The 25803-nt window shown below is 45.6% G+C and overlaps 2 protein-coding genes across 2 annotated transcripts; both read left to right on the top strand.

The window, feature by feature from the left end:
• Window positions 1-7861: 7861 nt before the first annotated feature.
• Window positions 7862-18135, top strand: SELE (selectin E). Its single transcript, XM_032317818.1, has 14 exons — window positions 7862-7975; window positions 8308-8391; window positions 8943-9329; window positions 9840-9947; window positions 10328-10513; window positions 11298-11483; window positions 11590-11778; window positions 12713-12901; window positions 13019-13207; window positions 13417-13593; window positions 14080-14190; window positions 14926-14947; window positions 15053-15125; window positions 16106-18135. The coding sequence occupies exons 2-13, from the start codon at window positions 8355-8357 to the stop codon at window positions 15099-15101; spliced, it is 1830 nt and encodes a 609-aa protein (XP_032173709.1). The 5' UTR covers window positions 7862-7975; window positions 8308-8354; the 3' UTR covers window positions 15102-15125; window positions 16106-18135.
• Window positions 18136-20850: 2715 nt separating this feature from the next.
• LOC116576059 (peptidyl-prolyl cis-trans isomerase H) lies at window positions 20851-21643 on the top strand. The gene has a single exon (XM_032317825.1). It carries the CDS (start codon window positions 20870-20872, stop codon window positions 21401-21403), a length of 534 nt encoding a protein of 177 aa, XP_032173716.1. The 5' UTR covers window positions 20851-20869; the 3' UTR covers window positions 21404-21643.
• Window positions 21644-25803: the final 4160 nt, after the last annotated feature.

Genomic DNA, 25803 nt, shown 5'->3' with positions numbered 1-25803 from the left:
TAGAAAGAATTTCCATTTTACAGATACCACATTATTTTACAGATGATGAACCTGAACTTCAGAGAGATTTAATATCTCACTGAAAATCAGTCCGTTTATGGCATCATCTAAAATGTTTGTTTTGTTGATTTGCATAACTACAATGACCAGATTTTTCTTCTGCTTCTCTCTGCTTCCCAGTAATTGAGCAAAGCCAAGACATTAGTCAATTATCTATTAGATACAGAAAACCCAAAAGAATGTATTTTTGCTTCACTTTTCTGAATATTTCAAGGGAGGAAAGTGACTCATTTCTGATCCTCCAGATAATCGCCTTATTTCTCTGAGTTTTTTGTTGGTGGGAATTATGGCCCACTCACACTCCCATTGGAGAAAGTGTTTCATTTCCCCAAGTCAGAGGAGGATCTCTTAATTAAGGGAAACATTCCACTTGTTAGAATCATAAAGACGCTCCCATGCTAATTACCTTTAGCCAGACTGACTGGAGGCATCTTTCTGTAAGATAAAGCGATAAAACTGAGCTTCTTAAAAAGGTATTGTTCATCTCTTCCTCTCTTCCTATCTACTAGAGGCAGAGATGAGGCCTTGCTGGTTTATGAAACTGCCCTCTCTATTCCTGGAACATTCCCCAGGGGATGACCTGTGGGTTTTTGAGCTCTGTTTTCTCTCCAAAATCAACATTGTTGAACAAGGAAAGGAACCTCTAACCATCCAAGGTCAAGGGAGCCAACATCCAGAGAGCAAGGAAATTCTGTTTGGAAAGTTAGCCCAAATCTTCTTCCGCAGTCCTCCTTCTGGACAATGCCTGCGTGCTCTCATTGTCAGATTTATTATTTCTTCCCTCTGCATGCTCTGCTCCACACAAACATTAACTTAGCCCCTGCACCACTGGCAAACAAGGTGAAGGGGTAAGGCTGACCGCCTGACTCCTGGGTCATACACAGATGGCTCTTGTCTGTGGAAAAGGCACAGTGGTGCACACACAGAGGCAGGGCCAGGATGGCTGCCTTGGTGTGGGAGGGGTCCAGACCAGGATCCTTCTTTCTAGACATCCTTATCATAAAAGAGATTGGTTTCCTACTTTTGTTCTAACATTGTCCCATTTTGACATGAACCGTACAACTTCCCAGAATTAGTTGGGGAAGGCTCCACATATTCTAGTTAAATTCTAAGTTTTTTTTGTTTGTTTTTTTTTTTTTTGGTAAGTAGGCTTCATGCCCAGCATGGAGCCCAACACAGGGTTTGAACTCATGACCCCGAGATCAAGACCTGAGCTGAGATCAAGGGTTGGATGCTTAACCCAGGCACCCCAGAATTTTAGGATATTTTAAAGAAGGTTTGTAAATGCTATAGTTCAGAATGATTCCTTATTGAGAAAAATCTCCTACTGCTTTTTAGAAATAAAAGCATGTCTAATAATTGAGCCTTATTATTTTCAGTATGGACATGTTCCCCTAAAGGAGTTCTTGCTTTCCTATGATCTGACTACAGGTAAGCACTCAGCATGAAGAGGGACGTACATAAGTGTCATCAAACCTCTCATTGAGCTTCTCAAAGTTGGCATTCAGTTTGATACTAGGAGATACTGAGGCTGGCAGTTTTTCCCATATGATTTTCTAACCCAACACTGTCCTTAAGAACCTAGACATCCATCAACAGATGAATGGATAAAGAAGATGTGTTGTATATACACAATGGAATACTATGCAGCCATCAAAAATGAAATCTTGCCATTTGCAATGATATGGATGGAACTAGAGGGTATTATGCTGAGTGAAATAAGTCAGTCAGAGAAAGACAATCATCATATGATATCACTGATATGAGGAATTTGAGAGGCAGGACGGGGGATTGTGGGGGATAGGGACGGAAAAAATGAAACAAGATGGAACCAGGGAGGGAAACAAACCATGAGAGACTCTAATCTCAGGAAACAAACTGAGGGTTGCTAGAGGGAAGGATGGTGAGAAAGATGGGGTGGCTGGGTGATGGACATTGGGGGGAGTATGTGCTATGGTGAGTGCTGCGAATTGTGTAAGACTGATGATTCACAGACCCGTACCCCTGAAGCAAATAATACATTTTATGTCATAAATAAATAAATTAATAAATAAGAACACGTCCTTTTTAGGACGTGAGCTATTCTGAAATCCATGATTAGGACACAAAAGCAAGTGTTTTACATTTCAAGTGACTTCATTCATTTCTTAATCCTACAAATATCTATGATCATTTAGTAAAAGCCAGCCGAGCTGGGAGCTGGGGAATGCAGCAACAAATAAAATACTCTATGAGAAGGCATCGTTATGAAGTCCAGAATTACCCCCTTATTTCAGTAAAAATTTGAACACCAGCACTAATGGGCAATAAATAAAACTGTGTTACAGCAAACATTGTGTGTTAGAAAATGACTCTATTTATAGTCAGTCAGTCCTTCCACATCTCTCTTATTTAGAACTCAGCAAAAATAAAATTCCAGTTTATTCTGGACAACAACATCACACAGGCCAAAAAATAAGCAGCAAGTTCATAGATCAAAAAAGGGAGAAAAAGAAACTTGTATCTTCGGCCTTGCTAAGCATTTATAAAAACCACTACTGATAGGACAGATAAGTATAACACACAAAAAAGTTATGGAATTCTCAGAATAATATTTTGTTGTTGTTGTTGTTGTGTTTGCTTTTTTTAATATGTTTTATTTTTCTCCTTTGAGATTTCCGCAAATATGGTCACACCATAAGTAGAGTCAGAAGTAGGACAAAAAAACAAGCCAAGTTTGGTTAGGTCATCTGAGATCCTTAAAAATAGCTGAACTCTAACAACATGTTAAAAAAAAAAAACACACACATATATTTATATATGTATATATGTATATGTATAATATAAATAAAAATTATAATTTTCCTTTTTTAAAGTACTTTCTTTTTTTTCCTAAGATTTTATTTATTTATTTGACAGAGAGAGCAAGAGAGCACAAGCAGGGGGAGCAGCAGAGGGAGAGGGAGAAGCAGGCTCCCAGCTCCAACAGGGATCCCGACATGGGGCTCAATCCTGGGACCTTGGGATCTGAGCTGAAGGTAGATGCTTAACCATCTGAGACACGCACCCCTTTTAAAGTACTTTCAAGAACAACAACAACAAAACATGGCCTTGGGATCTTGGTTCTTCTGTCTTCCCCTATTTCAACCCTATGCAGAAGTGGTAGACAGAAGAGCAACAAGGCAGAAGACGTTGGAGAGATTTGCGAGAGGGATTCAAGCCACCACTGAGTTTGGAAGGTGAAGAGGTCATAAGCCAGGGCATGCAGGTGGCCCCTAGAGACTGAGAGTGAACTCCTGGCTGACAGCCAGCAAGGAAACAGGGATCTTAGTCCTACCTCCACAAAAGACTGGATTCTGTCGACCATCTGAATGACCTCGGAGCTAGATTCTTCCCAGAGTCTCCCAAGAAGAGCCCAGCTAGCTCACACTTTGATTTTGACAATGTGAAACCCAGAGCATAGAAACCACCACCATACTCCTGACCTGCAGAAACTATGAACTAATAAACTTGGGTTGTTTTGGCCATCAAATTTATGGTAATTAATTGCAGCAGCAATAGGAAACGAACACAGCCATCTTGTCCCAACACGACAGACAGAGTTCAGATCATGTCATTTCCACCTGCACGCACCTGACACTCTTTGTGGCGGGTTTTGTCCGGCCTCAGAGATCCACCCAGAAGTGCAGGGGCAGGGGAATTAACCACATCCTCCCAGGGTCAGCCCTTAGCCCCTGACAGACTGGAATGGGTGGGCCCATCCCAGCTCCTGAACCCGCCTTGGAGCTATTAGCTATCTCCGGAGCTCCTTGGTAGGGCTGAGGCTGTGATCCCGCAGTGGTGACCTGCTTATCAGCACACCTTTACCAGGTTCCTTCCTCTCCGTGTCTAACTTCCTCACTCTCCTGCTGTGCTTCCTGGGATCATCTCCCAAATGAAGGACTTTCACCCACATCCTCGTCTTAGGATCTACTTTGAAAGGATCCCAACCAGACACTGAACTTACAGGGCCAGCTGGGGTATGGGAAGTGAAAGAGGTTGCTTTAACATTCTTTTTTTCCCCCTGCAAAAACTAAGGTGTATTTCCTGCTGGGCTTTCTGTCTGAGCAGGCAGGGAATGAACACCAAGGATCTGGTCCTTAGAAGAGCACAAACGTGTATCTGAGTCCCTGCTGACCATTTAGGAACTCAAAAACACCACAGACACATTGTTTAACTTCTCCGGGTCTGTGTTTTGTCCTCTAAAATGAAATTAATAATGTCTCCTTTTACTTCGTGAAGTTTGTATGAAGTGATGCATGTGAAGCACTTGGTATCCAATAGGTGCTTTATATACGGTGTCAATATTGATTAGTACCTAACAGCGTCACAGCTAGGAAAAATAATGAACGGTTGGGTTTAAACTGGTGCCTTTTCCTAGATTTACGCAGAATATTGTAATATATTATAGCAGCAAGGACTTTAGTGAAGCACCTTTGATTCTCAGATGGGAAATCTGGGGCTTTAAGAGACACAGACATCGTGCTCCAGGCCAGAGGGCTACCTGGAGTGAGAGAGCAATCCTTGGTACGCAAATAGTGACCAGACCCCAACTTTTCTGACATGAAGCCAGGAGAGCAAAGCTAAGAATAGCCCGTTAGGAAACCTCTGTGTTACGGAATAAGCAGTGCCGGGTCCAAGGAAAACAAGCAAGGGGACTTTTCTGAAAACCCAGGGACATTTTCTGCAGTCAGTTGCCCAGTGTCGGCAAACAGTCTGGCTACACTCAGGAAAAGCTCTGTCAGTCCACCGGGCTGCCCACACTTGTTTCTTCCGCTTTGGGAATTCACCGCAGTTGGCTCATTTTGGAGATATTCCCATTAGTTCGTTCTTAGATCCCCAAACAGAAAACGGAAACTTCAAGATAAGGTGCTGCCAGAGAGGAAGCGAGGAAACACATCAAATGTCTAAGTCTCAGAATCATTTAGGAAGTCCATAATGGGGAATCAGAGGAATTGCAGGCTCCTTTTGAAGGGAGATAAGAGATTCACTGAATGTCTCCATACTTATATCACTTCTTCAGCAGTTTTGGATAAAACCCACCTAATTCTCATGTCTAAGAACCCAGAGCTTCCACTCATCCCAAATATTCCTTGTTTGGGCCCAGCACTGCTACCAGTGGGGCCTCGAGCCTTCCAGCAGAGAGGCTCTCAGGATTACCTACAGTGACATTTTGGTCAAAATAAGGTCCCTGTAACTGAGCACAACCATAGGGCCTTCTTGATATCCTCTTACATGCGGTGGGCCTGGGCTCACCTTTATGGCTCAGAATGACCTGAGATGTCCGATGATACTGATGATTCCTGGGCCCACCCAGACCCCCTGCGTCAGAGTCTCTGAGTGCTGGACCTGAAGGTTTTTCATTGAAACAAGCTCCCTGCACGTGGGGTGGGGGCTCCTGCCTGACCCAGGTGTTCTGAGACAGCTACAAATGCGAAATGAGTGAACATGCCTTCCCGCAGAGTCAGTTCAGAGGGGACCAGACTGGTTTTCCATCAAATGGTCTTGTGCTCCGACCAACAAGAAATGCCATTTTATACCATGATACTGTTCATTTCATTTCATAATTTTGGGTGTACGAGACATATCACATTTTTACTCTGTGGTTAGAATTATATCCATATTGAGATTTCTTCTCCCTACATTAGACTCTGCAGAAGTACAGTAGCTGTTGGCAGAGTAGAACTTTGGCAGAAGCTATCAAGGCTTTAAAAAACAAACAAACAAACAAAAACAAAACACCCCGCCAAACTGCTCAGATGTAAAGGAACCAAACCGAGAGCCTCGGGAAGGCCAGTGCCCCGGCTCGCAGTGCCCTTCAGCAGTGAGGAACCAAAGCCAGATTCACACCTTGACGGTTGGTCTTGCCCCTGTGGTTATGGCTGGCGCTACCTCCCGTTAAACCCATAGTCTCCTGTCTGTAGCTTTCATTTGTCCCTAGCTATTGGTAGTATACAGGATGGCTTTGGATAAAAATGGGACATTTGCCTCGGCAACCCCCAAATCCTCTTCCTGGCCATCTCTCACTCCCTTGGGGATGCCGAGGGGACCTGGGACAGAAGGGAAGGTGGGTCAAGTCCTTAACCCAATAAAGGCTGGAGAGGGGAGCACAAACGACCTCCAGGAAAAGGGATGAAGAAGCCAGAAGTGTGGCGCGCCCAGACGAAAGAGCTCTGGTGGTGGCACCTGGGGTGAACCCATGTTTGCACCGTCTTTCCTCTTCCCTCAGCACCCCCTGCCCAAGCGGAAACTGCAAATATGAAGCCAGAGCTGAAACCCAGCACTCTGGGGACAGCAGGCTGCATCTTCAGAGCCTGGAAGATTCTACAGGTCTTGAGGCACTTCTCGTCAGCCTGTTCCTCAGGAAACAGGTTTATTTGGGGAGGGGGAGATGAAAGTCACTCAACACCCCCAAATAGCTCTCACTCCGTGTCTTCAACTCATCCTGCACCTCCAGCAAGTGGGGGCCTCACCAGGTCCTCCCCTCACGGTCGTCCCTCCTCCCCTCACTGTGCTGAGCCCCTCCACGAGAGGCCGACGGGTCTGTTCACAGCCGCTGCCGCCGGCCTGCAGCCCGAAAAAAGCCGCGCAGCTCCCCGTCCCCACGGGTCCGATTCGCGGCCGCACCTCAGGGGCGTATTCGGGGAGAATGCAAGGGGGTGTGGAGCGTCACGCCTAAAATTCCTCCCACGTCTTATTTCTCTTACCCTCCTTCCGGTGTTGGGTTCTCTCCCCACGGTTCTCTCCGTGTAAATGTAGCCACAGAGAGAATGACAAGAGGCACGGCTGGGGCTATCACCCCAAGGAAATGTCACTATGAAGAACAGAAGAAGTGACATTATATATATCTCCTTCGCTTGCATTTCGACTCAGGATTCTTCAAACTGTGTAATTTTTACTCTTAAAAGTAATAGAGGGCCATTGTCAAAGTTGGAAAATGCTGAAAATAACCAGGAAAAATAGAAAACTTGCCTCAAGTCTTGCCGTCCAGAGACAGCCACGGTTCACATCCTGGTTCAGTGTGGTTATTCTTCGCGCATTCATATTTTACAACTGTTAAGTAAAATTGGAGTCAAGTAAATATTAGTACATAGAGTTTTCATCCTTTTTTTTTTCACTGAACAAATCATGAATAAACATTATCCAGACGTGGACAACTAAGTCTGTTTCCCATTTTTGTTATTTTAAAGAAAGGAGGCATTATTTCAAACATTTATCTGGGAGATGTTATTTCTAGTAATTTAGCTATAGCCATGCACAGAATCTGAAGATTAGCTTACACCTCCTGACCCGTTCCTGTGAGACAGCGTACCTTAAAATGGGTTGCACTGGTAAGAGAGAGAGAAAAAACCAGAAGACTGTCGGCAGCGCACTGCTGACAGCGCAGATGAGAAATGAAGAATGACAGTCCACAGTTACTAACACCAGCGCAGAGTTTGCTTATGTTCATGAAATTCTGGTTATTGCAATTACAAGAGAGATGCTACTAATAAGCAAAGTTTTCAGACTTTTTCAAGACATCGATTTGGTGTTATTAGAATTTAAAACCCCACATTTGTGCCTTATTAGTAGCACTGAGGTAAAATTAAAAGACACGAACAAAGGAGAATTAGCTTGGAGGACTAGAGTCTGACATCACTGTAATTTTTTGGAGTCGTGGATATTCCCGGGAAACTTTTTGGATGCTGCCGGGGAATTCCTCTTTACTGGGTTTGGACACATCCTTGTATTATTACTCACAGGAAACCAGCCTCTCTATAAAGGCGCTCCGGTAGGAGCGGTGCTCTGCGGCTCTCGGCTGACTTCACACCAGAACCGCTGGCCACAGGAGACAGAAGTAGCAGGAACAAAAGCAGGATTTCGAACACGGGCACCGAAGCCACGACATCACAGAACAGTAAGTGCAAAGAGCCTTTGCAAGGCTGACCTTGAACCAGGGCTGTCAGTACGAATAGAGATGCAGAAAACCTTTGATAAAACACCTGTGCAGCTCCTTGTTGTATCCGAACAAGCTAAACTCTGGTTTTTCTCTTTCACCTCCATTACGAAAATCTTTAATTTTATATGTATTCATTCCAGCCAACTTCCTTGAAACAAGCAAAGACGGTGGCACTGTTACTCTTTACCTAAAATCTTAGGATGCTGCCGAAAACATCATGTAGAATGATCTCAGTAACTGGCTGCCTAAGATTTCTTTCTGTAATTAATTTTGTGCTTTTCCCCCCCCAGAAAGGCATTTCAAGACTGAACTTCTGATAAAAAGAGCCCTAGAAGTCATGATCGCCTCACAGCTTCTCTCTGCTCTCACTCTTGGTAAGTCAATGTCATTCATTAGACCACTGGCATTTCAGGCAGGATAATTCCTCCTCGTGGGTGGGGTGGGGAGGGGCATGTGTTTTAGGGTGTTTAGCAGCATCTCTGACCTCTCTGCGCAGTGCAATCCACTGTGGGTTAGGGGCAGTTTACCTCCGTGTGCCTCTGCTTCCTGATGTGTTAAGTGTTGATGGTTAAGTGGCCTATTCCCAGAGGTCGCGAGGGTCCAGTGTCATGGAAAGGGCCTCGCACAGGGCTTGGAAGTGCATATCAAGTGCTCGGTAACCTTACTTATTCTGATGATTACACTACTGTAGGGATATCCTGGCAGATTGTGGGTGGGTGAGTGCAGGGAGGCCCAACCCCCAAAGGTATGCACAACAGCAGCAGTTTCTCCCTCCAGAACCCTTCTTACTTTGGAAAAGGTAAAAAAATTTCAAATCATTCCAAAGGCCCCTGGTAGATGAAAATAAGACTATAAAAAGCCCAGTGGATAAAGTCGAACTACAGCAGGACTAACCTCTCCATGCCTTCCCCGTGTTCCCCTTTAGCACTTGTCCTGTTTGAAGAGAGCAGAGCCTGGTCGTACAACGCATCCACAGAAACCATGACTTTCGACGAAGCCAGCGCTTACTGTCAGCAAAGGTACACGCATCTGGTCGCGATTCAAAACCAAGAAGAGATTAAATACCTGAACTCTGTGTTCAGCCATTCACCTACTTACTACTGGATCGGAATCAGAAAGGTCCATCAGCAGTGGACCTGGATAGGGACCCAGAAGCTTCTGACCGAAGAAGCCAAGAACTGGGCTCCCGGCGAACCAAACAACAAGCAAAACAATGAAGACTGTGTGGAGATCTACATCAAGAGAGACAAGGACACGGGCATGTGGAATGACGAGAGATGTGACAAAAAGAAGCTCGCCTTGTGTTACACAGGTGCGAGGGCGTGTCGAGCTGTGGGCCTCTTGCCAAATTATTGACAGTCTGCAAAACCTGGTCTCTACCATGGCAACGTTATGCTCTAAAAAAAATACCATTTTAAAACCTTCTGCTTGGTAAATTATATCTTTTTGCTTCTTTGTGTGAGTGTAGGCAAGAATGTATGTACCGAGGTAGGTCGACACGTATGTAGTGTGTGCTCATACAACGCATAATTGAGTTACTCATTTATTTGTAGAAGAGCTGTCTTGAACGTCTGTGAGAAAGGGCATTTTCTGTTCTCGATGCCAATAATAGCTCTACCCCCTGACACTTTCACATGAACATCAAGGTTTAAAATAGCTGAGCTTCAAACCCAGCTTTGTCTTTGGGTGAAGCCCTTTCTTTAGTTAAAATCTTTGGCAGTCCCTGTAACTGGTGACTTCTCTGTCATACACTGTTGCTCCTGAACCCCAAGGACGGCATTGTAAGCCCAATGACGATCCTCTTCCTCATTGTTTTCTGCAGCTGCCTGCACCCCTACATCCTGCAGTGGCCACGGTGAGTGTGTGGAGACTGTCAACAACTACACCTGCGAGTGCCACCCCGGCTTCAGTGGACTCAGGTGTGAGCAAGGTGAGTCCCCGCCTCACCCGTTCCTGCACTCCTGTTGGTAGCGCGGTCGCTGTCCCAGCTGGCTTGGGTGTCGACTCTGCCCGTCCTCCCTTCCCTGGGGCGTGTAGTCTCACGTGGTGGTTAAGGGCCCTGGTTTCAAATCCCAGATTGACCACTGTGACTTCAGACACCCGGATCAGGTGGTTAAACTCTCGAGTACCAGTTTTCTCGCCACAAAATGAGGGTGATAATGGTGTCAACACCAATGGTTAGGTCTATGTGAGTGACAGCATAGCGCCCGGAGAGAGGAGGCATTTGGTAAACAATAGTGACAGTTTCCTGGGCTTCCTCCCTTCATGCTGGGCCACAGAGAGCAGATCTGATGTGGTCTCTCCTTTCAGCTGTGACCTGTCGAGCGCAGGAAGACCCTGAGCACGGAAGCCTGGTCTGTGCCCACCCTCTGGGACTCTTCAGCTACAATTCCTCGTGCTCCGTCCGCTGTGAAAAGGGTTTCATCCCAAGCAGCACGGAGGCCGCGCGGTGCACTTCTGCGGGGGACTGGAGCGCCCCTCTTCCAGCCTGCAACGGTAAATGCCTCTGAACGCACACCACCCTCTGACTTGTCCCTCACGGCCTCGTTTTTTTTTTTTTTTTTTTTTTTAATGCAACTAACAGCACTTTCAAAACTCCAGGGAAAGTTCTTTTTGTTGTTGTTTTTAGTAAGATTCTCCTCGCCAACAGGTATGATCAGTAGGGTGCCTGCTCAGTTTCAAAGAGGTTTTTGGAAAAACCACTGGGTTTGAGATGGGCTCTTCTGAGACTCTGGTGATTTGTAAGAGAGTGCCCGTGGCTCTGGGACCACACTCGAGAAACCTTCATGACTTCTCCCACTTGGCCTCTCTCCATGCAGCAGAAGAATAAGACCATGGTAGTCAAGCAGTCCCGACAGCTCTTTTTCTCTCTCAGGCTTATCTTTCTAGGCTGGAGGTGAAAACTTTGTGCCTCCGGGTCCTGCTGGGTGGACATCAATGAATGTCCCGTGTATGTCAGTATTTCTGTTATTACAATGATCATAAATCCTGATCGAGAATCTGGTTTTTTTTCTGTTTTTGCCTTCCATAAAATAGATCAGAGACAGGATGAGAGATGTGAGAACATAGATCAGAGACCACTTAGCATAGTCAAAGTATAAATCAGTCAGAGAGGATGGAAGTATTAAAAAGGCATAAAAGCTTTATCATGTGCATGCATATCCCCAATAATTAATTTAGGACTTTGGGATCTATGGTTTGAAAGCTGCTTCCTTTGCCTGTTATAAGTTCCAGCTCAGTAGAAAGTAAACATATTCACGGTACTCATTCAAATCCCCAGTGGTTGAGTGCAGTGCGCTGACAAAGCCCGCCAATGGCACTGTGGACTGTCTCGAAAGCTCTGGAAACTTCCCATGGAACACAACTTGTGCCTTTGCTTGTGAAGAAGGATTTGAACTAATAGGCTCCAAGCGCCTCCACTGTACCTCATCTGGGAATTGGGACAACAAGAAGCCAACATGTAAAGGTACAGTTGCTCCATGTCAAGATTCACTGTAAACATTCTTCTTCTCAATCTGTACCTGAGGTGGTCAGGCCAGACCTGCTAATGTTCATGGGTGTCTATGTTACAGCTGTGACATGTGAGGCCATCAGCCATCCTCAGAACGGGTCTGTGAGCTGTAGCCACACCCCTGAGGGCGAGTTCACCTTTGGGTCCTTCTGCAGTTTCACCTGCGAGGAAGGCTTCCAGGTGCAGGGAGCAGCCCAACTTCAATGCACCGCGCAAGGGAAATGGAGTCAGCAGGTCCCAGTTTGTGAAGGTAAGCTCAAGAGCATCTCCTTTCTACACCTCTTCCTTAAAGGGCAGCAGTCTTCAAACTAGGGCAGTTAAAATGAAACTAGATGCCTACTTTAACTAGAGTAATCAGATTTGATGGGCAGCATTCTTCTTATGTTTTTGAGTTTCATATAAAAGAACCAATGCTTATCCAGGGAAAGGATTATATGTACTAAGAGGGGATGTTTTGCTGGTTTCTTCACTGTGCTGGGCTAATATGGCTTCTTTGGCATTGGCATGGAGTAGGCAGAAACCCTAATCTAAGAGGAAATCACATGAGAACACTTAAAAGTAGCATTATGAGAACATGACCTGATTTTAAAACTCTTATAATCACTTTTCTTCTGAAACTGCTCATAACTAGCAGTGAAGAGAATGTACGAAGTGTGGTATCATATATAAACACACTAAAATTTAATCCACTTTAAAGCAAGAGTAATGATGTCGAAAACAAGCAGTTTTCATTATCACATACTGGTACTTTTGTCACCAAATATAGCACAGAATGATTTCCAGTGTTAAGAAGCCACAAGACCAAAACCAAACTGCAAAGCAGACACATTTCACGGGCTGCCTTCTTACCTTCCTTCTGTATTTTGGCCTCATCTGTTAGCATCCGGGACACAAAATTTGCTCTCTGACTACATAAAATCTTTCTCCTGACTGTAACTTCTTTCAAATGTGAGGACAGTGCTCAGGAAACACTGGTTCTATTACAGGCTGTCCTTTACTGAGGGCCATTATCAACGAAGGGACTGGCATTCAAAGACAGTCATCTTCCCAACTGTCCAGGGAGGAATGAAGAGCCTTTAGATCTGTAAACATTGTTTTGCCCAAAACAAAGGGGTTCATTCATCAAATGAATGAACTCTCCAATTCCACTGCAGTATTTTCTGACCATCATTTTGGTGTTTCAGCTTTTCAGTGCAAAGCCTTGACCATCCCAGAGAAAGGCTACATGAATTGTCTTCCAAGTGCTTCTGGAAGTTTCCAAAGTGGGTCCAACTGTGAGTTCTTTTGTGAAAAGGGATTTGTGTTGAAGGGATCCAAAAAACTCCAGTGTGGCCCCACAGGCAAATGGGACAGTGAGGAGCCCACATGTGAAGGTACAGTTTTTGTTTTTACTTCAAGATAAAAACTATTGAAGACCTAGGGACTTGATTACTTGAGAAAACTGTTACTTCCTGATACAGACTTCTAATGTGCTCACTTGTGTCTTCCAGCTGTGAAATGCGATGCTGTCCGGCATCTCCAGCGTGGCTCAGTGAGGTGTGCCCACTCCTCTGCTGGAGAGTTCACCTACAAGTCCTCCTGTGCCTTCAGCTGTGAGGATGGCTTTGAGTTACATGGGTCAGCTCAGCTCGAGTGCACCTCTCAGGGACAGTGGACGCAGAAGGTCCCCTCCTGCCAAGGTAGGGCTGAATTTAGACTTTAAGGAGTTAGGTCAAATACTTCATGTGTGTCTGAAGCTAGATTGCCACATGGGGCTTGACCCTAATTTCCTACACGCTGAAAACTAGGTAATGCTTATACGTTACATCTGTTGAAGAGTTTTCAGTCCGTTTTAGACCTTTTCCAGGAGACCTTTGTTAACCTCTCCCCATGTGTCCACCATTTGCAGTGGTACAATGTTCAAGCCTGGCAGTTTCCGGAAAGACGAACATGAGCTGCAGCGGGGAGCCCGTGTTTGGAGCTGTGTGTGCGTTTGCATGTCCCGAAGGATGGACACTCAATGGGTCTGCAGCTCTGACCTGTGATGCCACAGGACACTGGTCTGGGATGCCGCCGACCTGTGAAGGTGAAGCCCTGACTGGTGCTGGCTGTCTGGGAGGCTAGACAGAAGAGGGGGAAAGTAACGAACCATTCATTACATTCAAACAAGAAAGGTTCCTAAGGTTGAGAAGCTGGTGAATACTTAGTTTTATGGTGACAGAAAACAGAAGAGCGTGGATGTGGATGGAATGGGTAGAATTGTGACAAGTGGAAAAAGGGGAGCTCGAGGTCAAAGTCGGGAAGCAGAAGACAGGCGAGGGAAAGAGCAAGCAGCCAGTCTTGAGCAAGGTGCGGTGGGTTCTGGGAAGGGCTTGGAGGGTTAGAGAGCTCCCGGCAGCGGTGGGAGACAAGCTGCCGCAGGTGGTTTGGGTCCGTCTCAGAGGACTTCAGTGCCTCTGTGTGTACTGAAGTAGGGCTCATCAGTGTGCAAAGGAAAGGGCAAATGGACAGAACAGAAAGACTTGAAATTCAGTTCGTTCTCGTGACCGTTCCTCCCTCTCGGTTTCCCTAGCTCCCGCTGAGTCCCACGCTCCCCTGGCAGTCGGCCTTGCTGCTGCTGGGACCTCCGTCTTGACGTTAGCCTCGTTTCTCCTCTGGCTCCTGAAACGCCTGAGGAAGAAGGGTAAGGGAGTTTGGGAGCATACTCCAAAAAATGGTTTTGAAAAATGTATTTTTTTTCTCCTTGATGAGTCATGTTCTCTCTTGCACATTTAAACAGTAATTAGACTCGAGTTACCAGATAAACAGTAATAAACAGTATAATTGAGCTGTGGTCTTAGAAGAAGAGTTTTAGGAAATACACGTTATCGAACGGCAGACAGCTCCGAGAGATACCATTCACGGGCAATTCTGCATCTCCCATGGTTGTTGTGCAGTGAGGCTTTGGGTTTGTGCTCCCAGGAAATGGTTAAAACATTTCCAAAACATTCACTTGGAATATAGGCTTAAATATGGAGTATCTCCTGGGGACTGTCCCCTACAAACACGTATAGCCACACTCACAGCTTGTTTGGCTTATGAAATATTTAACACTTTTTAAAATCAAGTTCTGACATTTATAAAATGAGAACTCTCTCATAAAATTTAGGTATGGGACTTCTCTTGAAAAACTGGCAGATGAACTCGGCAAGCTGAGCCTGTGGCTGTCGCTAGCATTAGGAAGCTGCTGGGCCCTTAGGATGAGTGTGTACTTTGCACATCCCGGCCTTGCCCCAAGCTGTGTTTGTGCTCTGATTATCACAGGGGCCCTGAAGGCATGGAGCTTGTAGTCCCTGGTGAATAGAGCCATATTTTTTCTGAATGTGATATGTCCTTCAAAGTCCTTTAGTCCAAATTAATGGTCTTCTTTTTCTTGCAGCAAAGAAATTTGTTCCTGCCAGGTAAGTTGCATTCTTGTCCAAAGCATGCCACCGAATATTCTACACATTTTTCTCTGTTCCTGTTGGGAAACACAGCTTAATTTAGTGTTCTTGTGTATTCCACAGCAGCTGCCAAAGCCTTGAATCCGACGGATCCTTCCACATGGCTTTGTAGTCATTTTTAGTCCAAAGGAATCAGGTGAGACTTAAAATCCCATATGATTTTGAAAGAACATAACCTTTCTTCATGTTCTGTTGCTCCTTGAGCCCGCCAAACCTGCTAGTTCTTTGGGGGAGAATCACCACCTTTGTGGTGTTTTATGAAAAGTTATTTCATTTCTTTGCAGAAGGAAAAGAAAAAATAAACAAGACTTGGCCTAATAGAGTCATTTCACTTGTGAACGTTAATAATAATGATGATGATCGTTAACCCTTATGTGGCACTTACTATCTTCTAGAACTGTCATAAACTAGGAATTGTATGAGATAGGGACTGTTGCCAATTTCTTATCGTAAGGGTAAGAATATGAGGAACAGACAAGTTACATAAACTTGTTTAAAATCTTAAATCCAGTGAATGGCGTAGCCAGAATTCAAACCGAGGCAGAATCCGTGTTCTTAGCCACTCTGCTGTGCTTTCTGAGAATTTGGAAGGGTCAGCTCTCCCCTGAATATATTTTGTAAGTTAATAGACTTTATTTTTTTTAGGGGAAATGCTATCCCCCAGCAATGTATATTGTTAACCAGTGTAAAGTAGTAAAAACACAAGTAGTATCAGTCGTAGGTTTACAGAAAAAGTGAGCAGAAATTAGAATTCCAACATACTCCTTGACCCTTCTATGTCCTCTTTTAGTAACAACTTGTGTTAGTGGGGCATTTTGTTACAATTGATGGGTCAATATAGATACATTATTATTAACTAAAGTCCATTATTTACATTAGGGTTTCCTCTTGGTTTTGTATATTCTATGGGTTTTGACATGTGTATAATGATGTGTATCCACCATTCCAGTATCATCCAGAATAGTTTTGCTGCCCTAACTAAATATAATTTTGTTGTTCATGCTTGGACTCTCTAGTGAGAGAGAACACAGTGGTCTGGGCTAGAAGGTGAATTTTGTTGTTGCTATTAATGCAGAATATTAAGGGTCCTTGACAGTATGCATTCTTCGTTTGCAGGAGCACCGGTACCTCCAGGGGACTAGACCAATAGTCTGATGAGGGCAGCGACAGAAGGGGATCCTCTGGTCTCTGGTGCTTCTCAGCTCCCACATCCGCCACCTTGACAGCTGAGAGCATGGACCCCATGAGGACTTCAATGGCCCAGGCTCTAGTGGGCGAGGCCAGCCTGTCACCAGCAGGACTCGGCTTTCTCTATCTTGTTCTCAGCATCTGGAAAGTGCTGATGGAGGAAAAGCATATTCTCTTCTTGACAAAAGTGAAGAGACTTCGGCTCTGGGGTCTCAGGATTCCTGTTCTAACTGTCTCCCTGCTCACTGTGCGATCTCAGTGGAGAAATATGGTATTTTGTGGTATTGTTTCTTTCTGTGTCTCAACTACTGATTGATTACATGGCTCCTGTCGTCGGAATGACAGGAGTTTAGGGAAAACAACTCGGCCAAAGATACTCTATTACCAATGTGCAAAAAAATGACCATTTTTTAAAGCCCACAGGCGAGTGCATGGGGAAATCCTACTTAATACTCTGTGCGAAGATTACTAAGCAGTCTTAATCACTTTTATCCCTGTGGGATTCAGTGCTTTATAAAGTGTTCTTAGAGATTATGTTCTTTTATTTGCATTGGCTAAAGAACAACCTTCCCTAATTCTTAATTCAGTGTAAGTATTGTAGGGACTTTAAAATATGTGCAGGTTAAGACTATGGCTAGGGTAAATGTTACTTAGCCTAGATCTTTGTTTATTAATTAACAGGTTCTGTAGTAAATTTATTTCAAAAAAGGGGAAATGCTGTCCCCCAGCAATGTATATTGTTAACCAGTGTAAAGTTGAGATTCTTACTATAGTTACTTTTAAAAACATAAGTAGCTGGGCACCTGGGTGGCTCAGTCCATTAGGTGTCTGACTTTGATCTCAGCTCAGGTCTTGGTCTCAGAGTCACGAGTTTAAGCTCTGCAATGGGCTCCATGCTGGGTGTGGAGCCTATTTAAAAAAAAAATAAGTAAAAACACAAGTAGTATCAGGAAAGTAGAATCCCAATGGCATACACTTGTACAGTGTCAGCTTTGTTTTCAGAAGGATGTGGCTTTCCATTAGGCCAAGTGTTCTGATTTGAAAAAAGCATAAATGCAAACAAATAAAAGTACACTTTCATGAATATCTTTGTTCTAAAAAAACCAGGTAGAAAATGGATGTGCTTTCCATTCCTACAAAGATGTTTTATCAGATGTGATGCATCAACATATCATTCTTACATATGACATAAGATTTTAAATTCATGATGGGAACTCTCCGTGAAAAGGATTTATCCAATGGATTTTTTTTAAAGTGAAGATTTTTAATATTAATTCCTTAACTGTGTTATTCTGTTTGTTAGGGTGTTCATGAAGAAAGGACAGTCTGTATGAATGAATACTTGTGTTTGTTTATGAGGGAAGTTAAAATCCCTATGGAATCTTCAGTTATCAGTTGATCATCGGCCGTGAGAAATTCTTGGCCTGTCCATCACCAGAGCTTCTCACTCCATCTTGCCAATGATGTGAAAATCAAAACTCTCTAATCTAGCTAGATTCACTCACCTGGCATGTGCTGAAAAACCAGTTTCGGAGAAGTGCTGGCTGCATGTTGGCCAACGCAAAGCCGAAAGTCAACAGGGAGGCATGCTAAGGGTCAGAAGGTCAGAGATTCTGACAGGGCAAAAGAACTCTGGGGAGTAAGGGAGAGAAAAATAAACAACTCTGCAAGCAGGCTACCTATGGAATAGCTTATTACTTTCTCTGAAATTGCTCAAATGTTGTACATATGAATATTTATATATACTGCAATGGAAATAGCTGTGTGAAATGTAAATATGGTGTTTGAGTTTAACAAAGTATTTTAAATTATGATTTAAAATATTTTATAGTTTTTAAAGTATGTATTTATTTAAGCTTATGCCATACCTATTCTGTGTTTGGCATGGCAGTACAAAGTTTGATAATAAACATGTTTATATTTAGTTCTGTGTGTAGGTCCTTTCTTAAAAATTCTATTCTCAGGGGCACCTGGGTGGCTCAGTGGGTTAAAGCCTCTGCCTTCAGCTCAGGGCATGATCCCAGGGTCCTGGGATCGAGCCCCACATCGGGCTCTCTGCTAGGCAGGGAGCCTGCTTCCCTTCCTCTCTCTGCCTACTTGTGATCTCTCTCTCTGTCAAATAAGTAAATAAAATCTTAAAAAAAATTCTTTTCTTACAGCCCATGTTTTTCTTCCTTCCTTTAATTCTAATTAACTAATTATTGAGTAATTGCTTAATATCTGTCTTTTCTGCTAGATTCTAAGTTCCTTAAGGGTAGGAGCAAATTATCTTGTTCATTGCTGTGTTTCTGGGATTTAACATATACCTGATATGCCACAGATACTCCACAAATATGTTTTGAATGAACGAATAGATAAGTGGACAAACCGAAGGCAGACACACTCACGATAAGGAGCAGAACCACTTTTCTAAAAGGAATGAGTTGTCTCAGAAGGCAAGGTTCAAAATCCTGTCATGGAGACAAGATAGGTTTGACAACAGTACCGAACAGAAGGAAATGAAGAAGAAATGAAGGAGCTAGTTAATGGCCTGGAGGTTCAACGAGGTACAATCGACTAGTGCTGCAATGAGGTAGTCGAGCACTAGGTCTACAAGAGGGGGCGAACTACGGGGGTGGGGTGCTGGAGTATGCGATTTCAGAGTTGATACAGTTTGGGGTGAGGTCAAGATTGAGGCTGTGTCCAGGGGAGAAGGTAGTTCAAGCGGAGGGGAGGAGGAGGATGCTATTGGAGAACAGGCACCTTGGCTGTGGGGTTCCTGGTCGTTGTGTGAGACTGAGCATTCCTTCTACCCATGATAAATTTGTGTTGGAAACTGCAGTGAACACAACCTTGGTTGGCAGCAGTGAGCAAGCTTTGCAGTCATGTGTGATGGGGATGGGCACAAGGGAAGGACAGTGGTCCTTCCTATGGACCTAAGGCTTCTTCTGTTGATGGTATTCATTGACCCTTGCTTCAGCCATCCCATGGTGGGCAAACAGCCCTCCAGCATTAGTTTCAATCTCACTGGGGTTTTGCAATGGTTTATAATGTCCACCTACTCATTCTAGTTCTGCCCTTTGGGGACCACAGAATAGCCAAATAACCACTCTTCTCCTGATCACCCTTCAGGTGGCTGCTAACACGTCCCATGACCTTGCCTACCCCATACCTTCTCTTTAGACTGAATGTGCACTATTTTTTAAATTTTATTATTATTATTATTATTTTTTAAAGATTTTATTTATTTATTTGACAGACAGAGATCACAAGTAGGCAGAGAGGCAGGCAGAGAGAGAGGAGGAAGCAGGCTCCCTGCTTGAGCAGAGAGCCCGATGCGGGGTTCGATCCCAGGACCCTGGGACCATGACCCGAGCCGAAGGCTGAGGCTTTAACCCACTGAGCCACCCAGGCGCCCCAAAATTTTATTATTGAGGTGAAGTTTATATAACATGAAAGCAACCATTTTAAGTGTATGATTCAGAGAGGTATTTAGTACATTCATAGTGTTGTACAATCACTACCTCTATCTAGTTAAAAATATTCTCATCAGGGGCATCTGCCGTCGGCTCAGGTCATGGTCTCAGGGTCCTGGGATCGAGCCCTGCATCGGGTTCTCTGCTCAGCAAGGAGCTGCTTTCCTCTCTCTCTGCCTGTCTCTCTGCCTGCCTGTGATCTATGTCTGTCAAATAAATAAATCTTTTTTTTTAAAATCACTTAAAAAAAGAAAAAGAAAAAGAAAACCCTAAACCCAGTAACAATCAGTTTCCATTCAACTCTCCCCTCAGCCCCTGGCCACCACCAGTTTGTTTCCCGTCTCTACGGACTTGCCTATTCTAGGTATTGCATAGGAACAGATCGCACAATATCTGGCCTTCTGTGTCTGGCATCTTTCCCTAAGTGTGAGGCATTCAAGATGCAACCACACCATAGCGTGTATCAGTACTTTGTTCCTTTTTATGGATGAATCATGTTCCATGGTATAGATGAGTGTTCAGTAAATTTAAGCCAAATTTCTCACTGTAGCTTCAAAATGTTTTTAACCAATAAAAAATCCAGCCATATGACTCAAAAGCATCCATATGAAAAATGCCTTGATAAAAGCCAAAACCCACAACACCGATGGACTCGGTGAGAGGACCTTCAGAGGGGCGAAGTTGTGGTCTGAGTCCTTTATTATTTGTTTGTTTGTTTGTTTTTGAAGATATTATTTATTTATTTGACAGAGATCACAAGTAGGCAGAGAGGTAGACAGAAAGAGGGGGAAGCAGGTTCCCTGCTGAGCAGAGAGCCCGATGTGGGGCTCGATTAGGGGTTTGATCCCAGGACCCTGGGATCATGACCCGAGCCGAAGGCAGAAGCTTAACCCACTGAGCCACCTAGGCACCCCCTGAGTCCTTTAGAAATCTAACTTGATATAAGGCCAGAATTTAAAAACGTATAGAAAAGTGAATAAACGGAGTGTCTATCTGACAATGTCACTAAATAACTCCTCCCTCTAAAACCCAACTTTGGATGGACCTAAGGTCTCTCCTTTTAGGACCTGTTGGCGCATCCTATAAACATGGAGCAAGTCTGGAGCTTGAATGTCAGATGACCTAGACCAGCTTTCTGAAGAAAGCCCTGGATCTTGGTTTTCAAAGAATAAGAATGTCCAACAAACAAGTAGAACAAAAAGATATCCAACAGGTCTTCTGCTTCCGGGTCGCAGCCATGGCGGTGGCAAATTCAAGCCCTGTTAATCCCGTGGTGTTCTTTGATGTCAGCATTGGCGGCCAGGAAGTTGGCCGCATGAAGATCGAGCTGTTTGCGGACGTTGTGCCTAAGACGGCCGAGAATTTTAGGCAGTTCTGCACTGGAGAATTCAGAAAAGATGGGGTTCCGATAGGCTACAAAGGGAGCACCTTCCACAGGGTCATAAAGGATTTCATGATTCAGGGTGGGGATTTTGTTAATGGAGATGGTACTGGAGTTGCCAGTATTTACCGGGGGCCATTTGCAGATGAAAATTTTAAACTTAGACACTCAGCTCCAGGCCTGCTTTCCATGGCAAACAGTGGTCCCAGTACAAATGGCTGTCAGTTCTTCATCACCTGCTCTAAATGTGATTGGCTGGATGGGAAACACGTAGTGTTTGGAAAAATCATTGATGGACTTCTAGTGATGCGAAAGATCGAGAATGTTCCCACAGGCCCCAACAATAAGCCCAAGCTGCCTGTGGTGATCTCACAGTGTGGGGAGATGTAGTCCAGAGCAAGACTGATCAGACCTTCACCTCTCTGCCATTGTGGGCCTTCCTTGCTCTGGGTGATGCTCTTGAGTAAGATAATCCGGATTGGCCCCTGTGTTTGCTTCCCTGCCTGCTGCGGCCCTTTTTGATCAAGAGACCTTGGAAGTGTCACAGATTCAAAATCCAAGATTTTCTGTTTAAGTTTTCAATTGTAAATAAAGTTTTGTTTTGTTTTGGTAAAAAAAAAAAAAAAAAAAGATATCCAACAAAATAAGGAGACCAAAAAAGTTTAAGTCTTTCTTCAAGAAAGAAAAGGATATTTGCAGTTTATGACCCAAAAGGGGTTTATTTACCCATTTATTCAATGGCATTTATTAATGCTGGACCTTCTGCTTCTGAAAATACAGAAGATGAATATCCTGAAAACGCACCTGTTGTAATATTTTTAATTTCTAGGTGGATTCTAATACCCTATTTAAATGACTGGCTGAGGTTACAAAAAAAAAATGGAAATCTCAGAGGACAAAAATGATTAGGAAGCGGGTGCTGGACCATGTAAGATTCTGTGAGCCAGAGTAAGGACTACAGATTTTACTCTGTGTGGGATGAGAGGCCACTGCAGGGTCTCACTTGTGCTCTCTCATGCTGGTTATTTTCTTCCCCTCTGCTACCCTCCTTCACTGCCCGTCCATTCTCAGGCCTCCTTGCCCTGTGCCCCAGAGGCTGAGCCCTGCAGAGTGCCTCATGGGGCTGGTGTCTGATTGGTTTGACTATTAAGAGGCCTATAAGGAGATCAAAGAGCAAGAGGCGAGAGCAGTCACCCACCCTCTCCCTGTGCAGCTGTTCTCTCCAGAAGCCGCGGTATCTCCTCCGCTCCAGCTCTTAATGGGTTGCAATTCTCACTGGATCCTGATAACACCGTCTCCTCCCTTGAATCTTCAGTCCGGGGGATACCACTTCCTCCGGTTACTTTCAGTCTCTGGTTGCCTTGACCTCTCATTTGTTTTCTTAGCCTTGCCCAATCCGTGGCTGGGTTTTGGTCCCTCTAGTAAAATTTGAGAAGCTTTTTAAACTACTGAATGGAGATGATCAGGTAGGCATTTGTGGCTGGGAAGTCCTTGCTGGAAATAGAAACGTGGCAGTCATCAAACACTTAGATGTTCTTCAGGGTGATGGCTAGGATCACCAAGTCAGAAAAGAAGAAATCCGTGGGGAGCCCTGGCACACCCTGCAGATTTACAGAGTGGAGAGACAACTGCAGCCCAACAAATGACACAGAGAAGGAACAGTCCATGAAGTAGGACGAGAGCCAGGGGCTGACCGGACAAATAACATGAGCACAGAGAATTGGCTGCTGGCTTTTCTGAAGCGGAAGACCTTGGTGGGAACAGTCTCAGGAAATCAGTGTGACTGAAAGCCTGATTGGATAAGGGTCAAGAGAGACTTGAAGGAGGAGACTCAGAAATACAAGTGTAGACATTCCTCCAGGGTATGATAGTAGGAACAGGCACTTCATGGAGCTCCCTGGCTCCAGGTTTGTTCCCACTTCAACTTGTCTTCCAGAGCCCTGGCAGAAGATGTGCCTCCTAATCATCGGGATCATGGGCTTCAGAGCTGACTGGCCTGGGTTCAAAATCCCAGCTGTGCGTCTCTCTAGCTTTGTGACCAAGCACAACTTTCTGAAGCTCCATGAGACTGCTTTAAATGGGGATGATGATAGTGCCTGCTGGGGAGCAGCAGTGCTTAGCCTTCGGGAATGTTCGGTAAGGTGACCCGTGGACTGTGTTGGTCAAGTTCCCCAGCTACTGCTGTTGTTACTGATTTTTCTAAAATTTAAATATGCTGGGCGCCTGGGTGGCTCAGTGGGTTGAGCCGCTGCCTTCGGCTCAGGTCATGATCTCGGGGTCCTAGGATCGAGTCCCGCATCGGGCTCTCTGCTCGGCAGGGAGCCTGCCTCCTCCTCTCTCTCTCTCTCTCTGCCTGCCTCTCTGCCTGCCTCTCTGCCTCCTTGTGATTTCTCTCTGTCAAATAAATAAATAAAAATCTTAAAAAAAAAAAAAAAAAGATTTAAAATTTAAATATGCGAGGGGAGCGGCAAGATGGCGGAGGAGTGGGAGACTTAAATTTTATCTGGTCCCAGGAGCTCCGCGGGACAGTCACCGGACCATCCTGAGCACCTACGGACCCAACGGACCATCCTGAGCACCTACGGACCCAACGGACCATCCTGAGCACCTACGGACACAACGGACCATCCTGAGCACCTACGGACACAACGGACCATCCTGGGCTCCTACGGACCCACCGGACCATCCTGGGCTCCTACGGACCCACCGGACCATCCTGAGCACCTACGGACCCAACGGACCTTCCTGAGCACCTACGGACCCACCGGACCATCCTGAGCACCTACGGACACAACGGACCATCCTGAGCACCTACGGACCCACCGGACCATCCTGAGCACCTACGGACCCACCGGACCATCCTGAGCACCTACGGACCCAACGGACCATCCTGAGCACCTACGGACCCAACGCGAAGTGACGAGAAGAACAGCAGCGACTCCCGGAACGGACAAGCGACACTTTCTGGAAGGTCGGACGCGCGGAGACGTGACCCGAGGTGATATCCGGGCGGACAGACCGCGGGGAAGGGGCCTCCGTCGCCCACTTACCAGCAGGGGAGAGCAGCGCGGCCGAAATCCCAGCGGCTGGAGGTCTGCGCGCGGGGGCGTCGCTCCAGGGGCTCCGCGGGGTGGAGGCCTCGTGGGGACCGTGTGGTCTCGGGTCCCTCGCGGTCGCAGGAGGACGGGATGTCCGAGGGCGGCAGAGCTCCCGGCAGCCGGGGCGGAGACAGGCCGAGGAGGGGCTCTCGGCGCGGGGTTGCCGTAAACCATGGCCTGAGGCACAGTCGGGCCGCGGGTCTTCAGCAGAGACCCCACAAGGGGCAGATCCGGGGAGACCCTCCGTCCTCTTCCAGGGGCAGCGGCGAGGCTGCGCGGCAGGACCCGCGGGGTCTGGAGGCTCCCCACGGGCCGCGCCAGAGACAGAAACGCTCGGTCACCGGCCGGGGCGCTCGGAGCGTGGCCCGAGACCAGACCGGGAGATGGGAGGGACTGACAGCCTTTGTCCGAAGTCACGCTGAGGAGCTGCCGAGCTCTGGGCTCCTCCGGGGGAGACTGGGCGGTCGCCATCTTCTTTCCCGTCGTCCACCGCGGTACGGAAAGCGCGCAGGGAACAAAAGCTCCGAGCGCGAACCCGAGCAGATCGCTTAGCCCGGCCCCGGGCGAGAGCGGTGCGGTTCCGCCTGCGGCAAAGACAATTGAGAATCACGGCCACGGCCCCTCCCCCAGAAGATCAGCAAGAACGTCCAGCCAAGACCAGTGGGCAGAGGACATGAACAGACATTTCTGCAAAGAAGACATCCAGATGGCCAACAGACGCATGAAAACGTGTTCCACATCACTCGGCATCAGGGAAAAACAAATCAAAACCACAATGAGATATCACCTCACACCAGTCAGAATGGCTAAAATCAACAAGTCAGGAAATGACAGATGCTGGCGAGGATGCGGAGAGAGGGGAACCCTCCTACACTGTCGGTGGGAATGCAAGCTGGTGCAGCCACTCTGGAAAACAGCATGGAGGTTCCTCAAAAAGTTGAAAATAGAGCTACCCTATGACCCAACAATTGCACTACTGGTTATTTACCCTAAAGATACAAACGTAGTGATCCGAAGGGGCACGTGCACCCAAATGTTTATAACAGCAACGTCTACAATAGCCAAACTATGGAAAGAACTAAATGTTCGTCCACAGATGAATGGATAAAGAAGATGTGGCATATATACACAATGGAATACTATGCAGCCATCTGAAAAACAAAATCTTGCCATTTGCAAAGACATGAATGGAAGTAGAGGTTACTATGATAAAATAAGTCAGAGAGGTAAAATTATCATATGATCTCACTGATTTGAGGAATTTGACAAACAAGACAGAGGATCATAGGGGCAGGGAGTGAAAAATGAAACAAGATGAAACCAGGGAGGGAGACAAACCATAAGAGACTCTTAATCTCAGGGTGGCTGCGTGGACATTGGGGAGGGTATGTGCTATGATGAGTGCTGTGAATTGTGTAACACTGATGAATCACAGACCTGTACCCCTGAAACCAATAATACATTATATGTTAAATATATATATAAAAAATCTAATTTTGTCATCGCTCTTCCTTTCCATCATATAGGTCCTAATTTCATATGCAGTCTATTTCCTTTACATTTTACACTCCAGAAATAAAAAAAGCTCTAGGGCCCCAAACTTCCCAGGGCAGACATCTCCCCAGGGCTTTGCCTTCTTTAGGGCCGAGCTCTAGGAGGTGCCATTGCCAGGGACCTCCAGGAGGGGGCACG

This window comes from Mustela erminea, chromosome 17 (assembly GCF_009829155.1).
Source record: "Mustela erminea isolate mMusErm1 chromosome 17, mMusErm1.Pri, whole genome shotgun sequence".
Lineage (NCBI taxonomy): Eukaryota > Metazoa > Chordata > Mammalia > Carnivora > Mustelidae > Mustela > Mustela erminea.
This window is presented reverse-complemented; position numbering and strand designations above follow the sequence as displayed.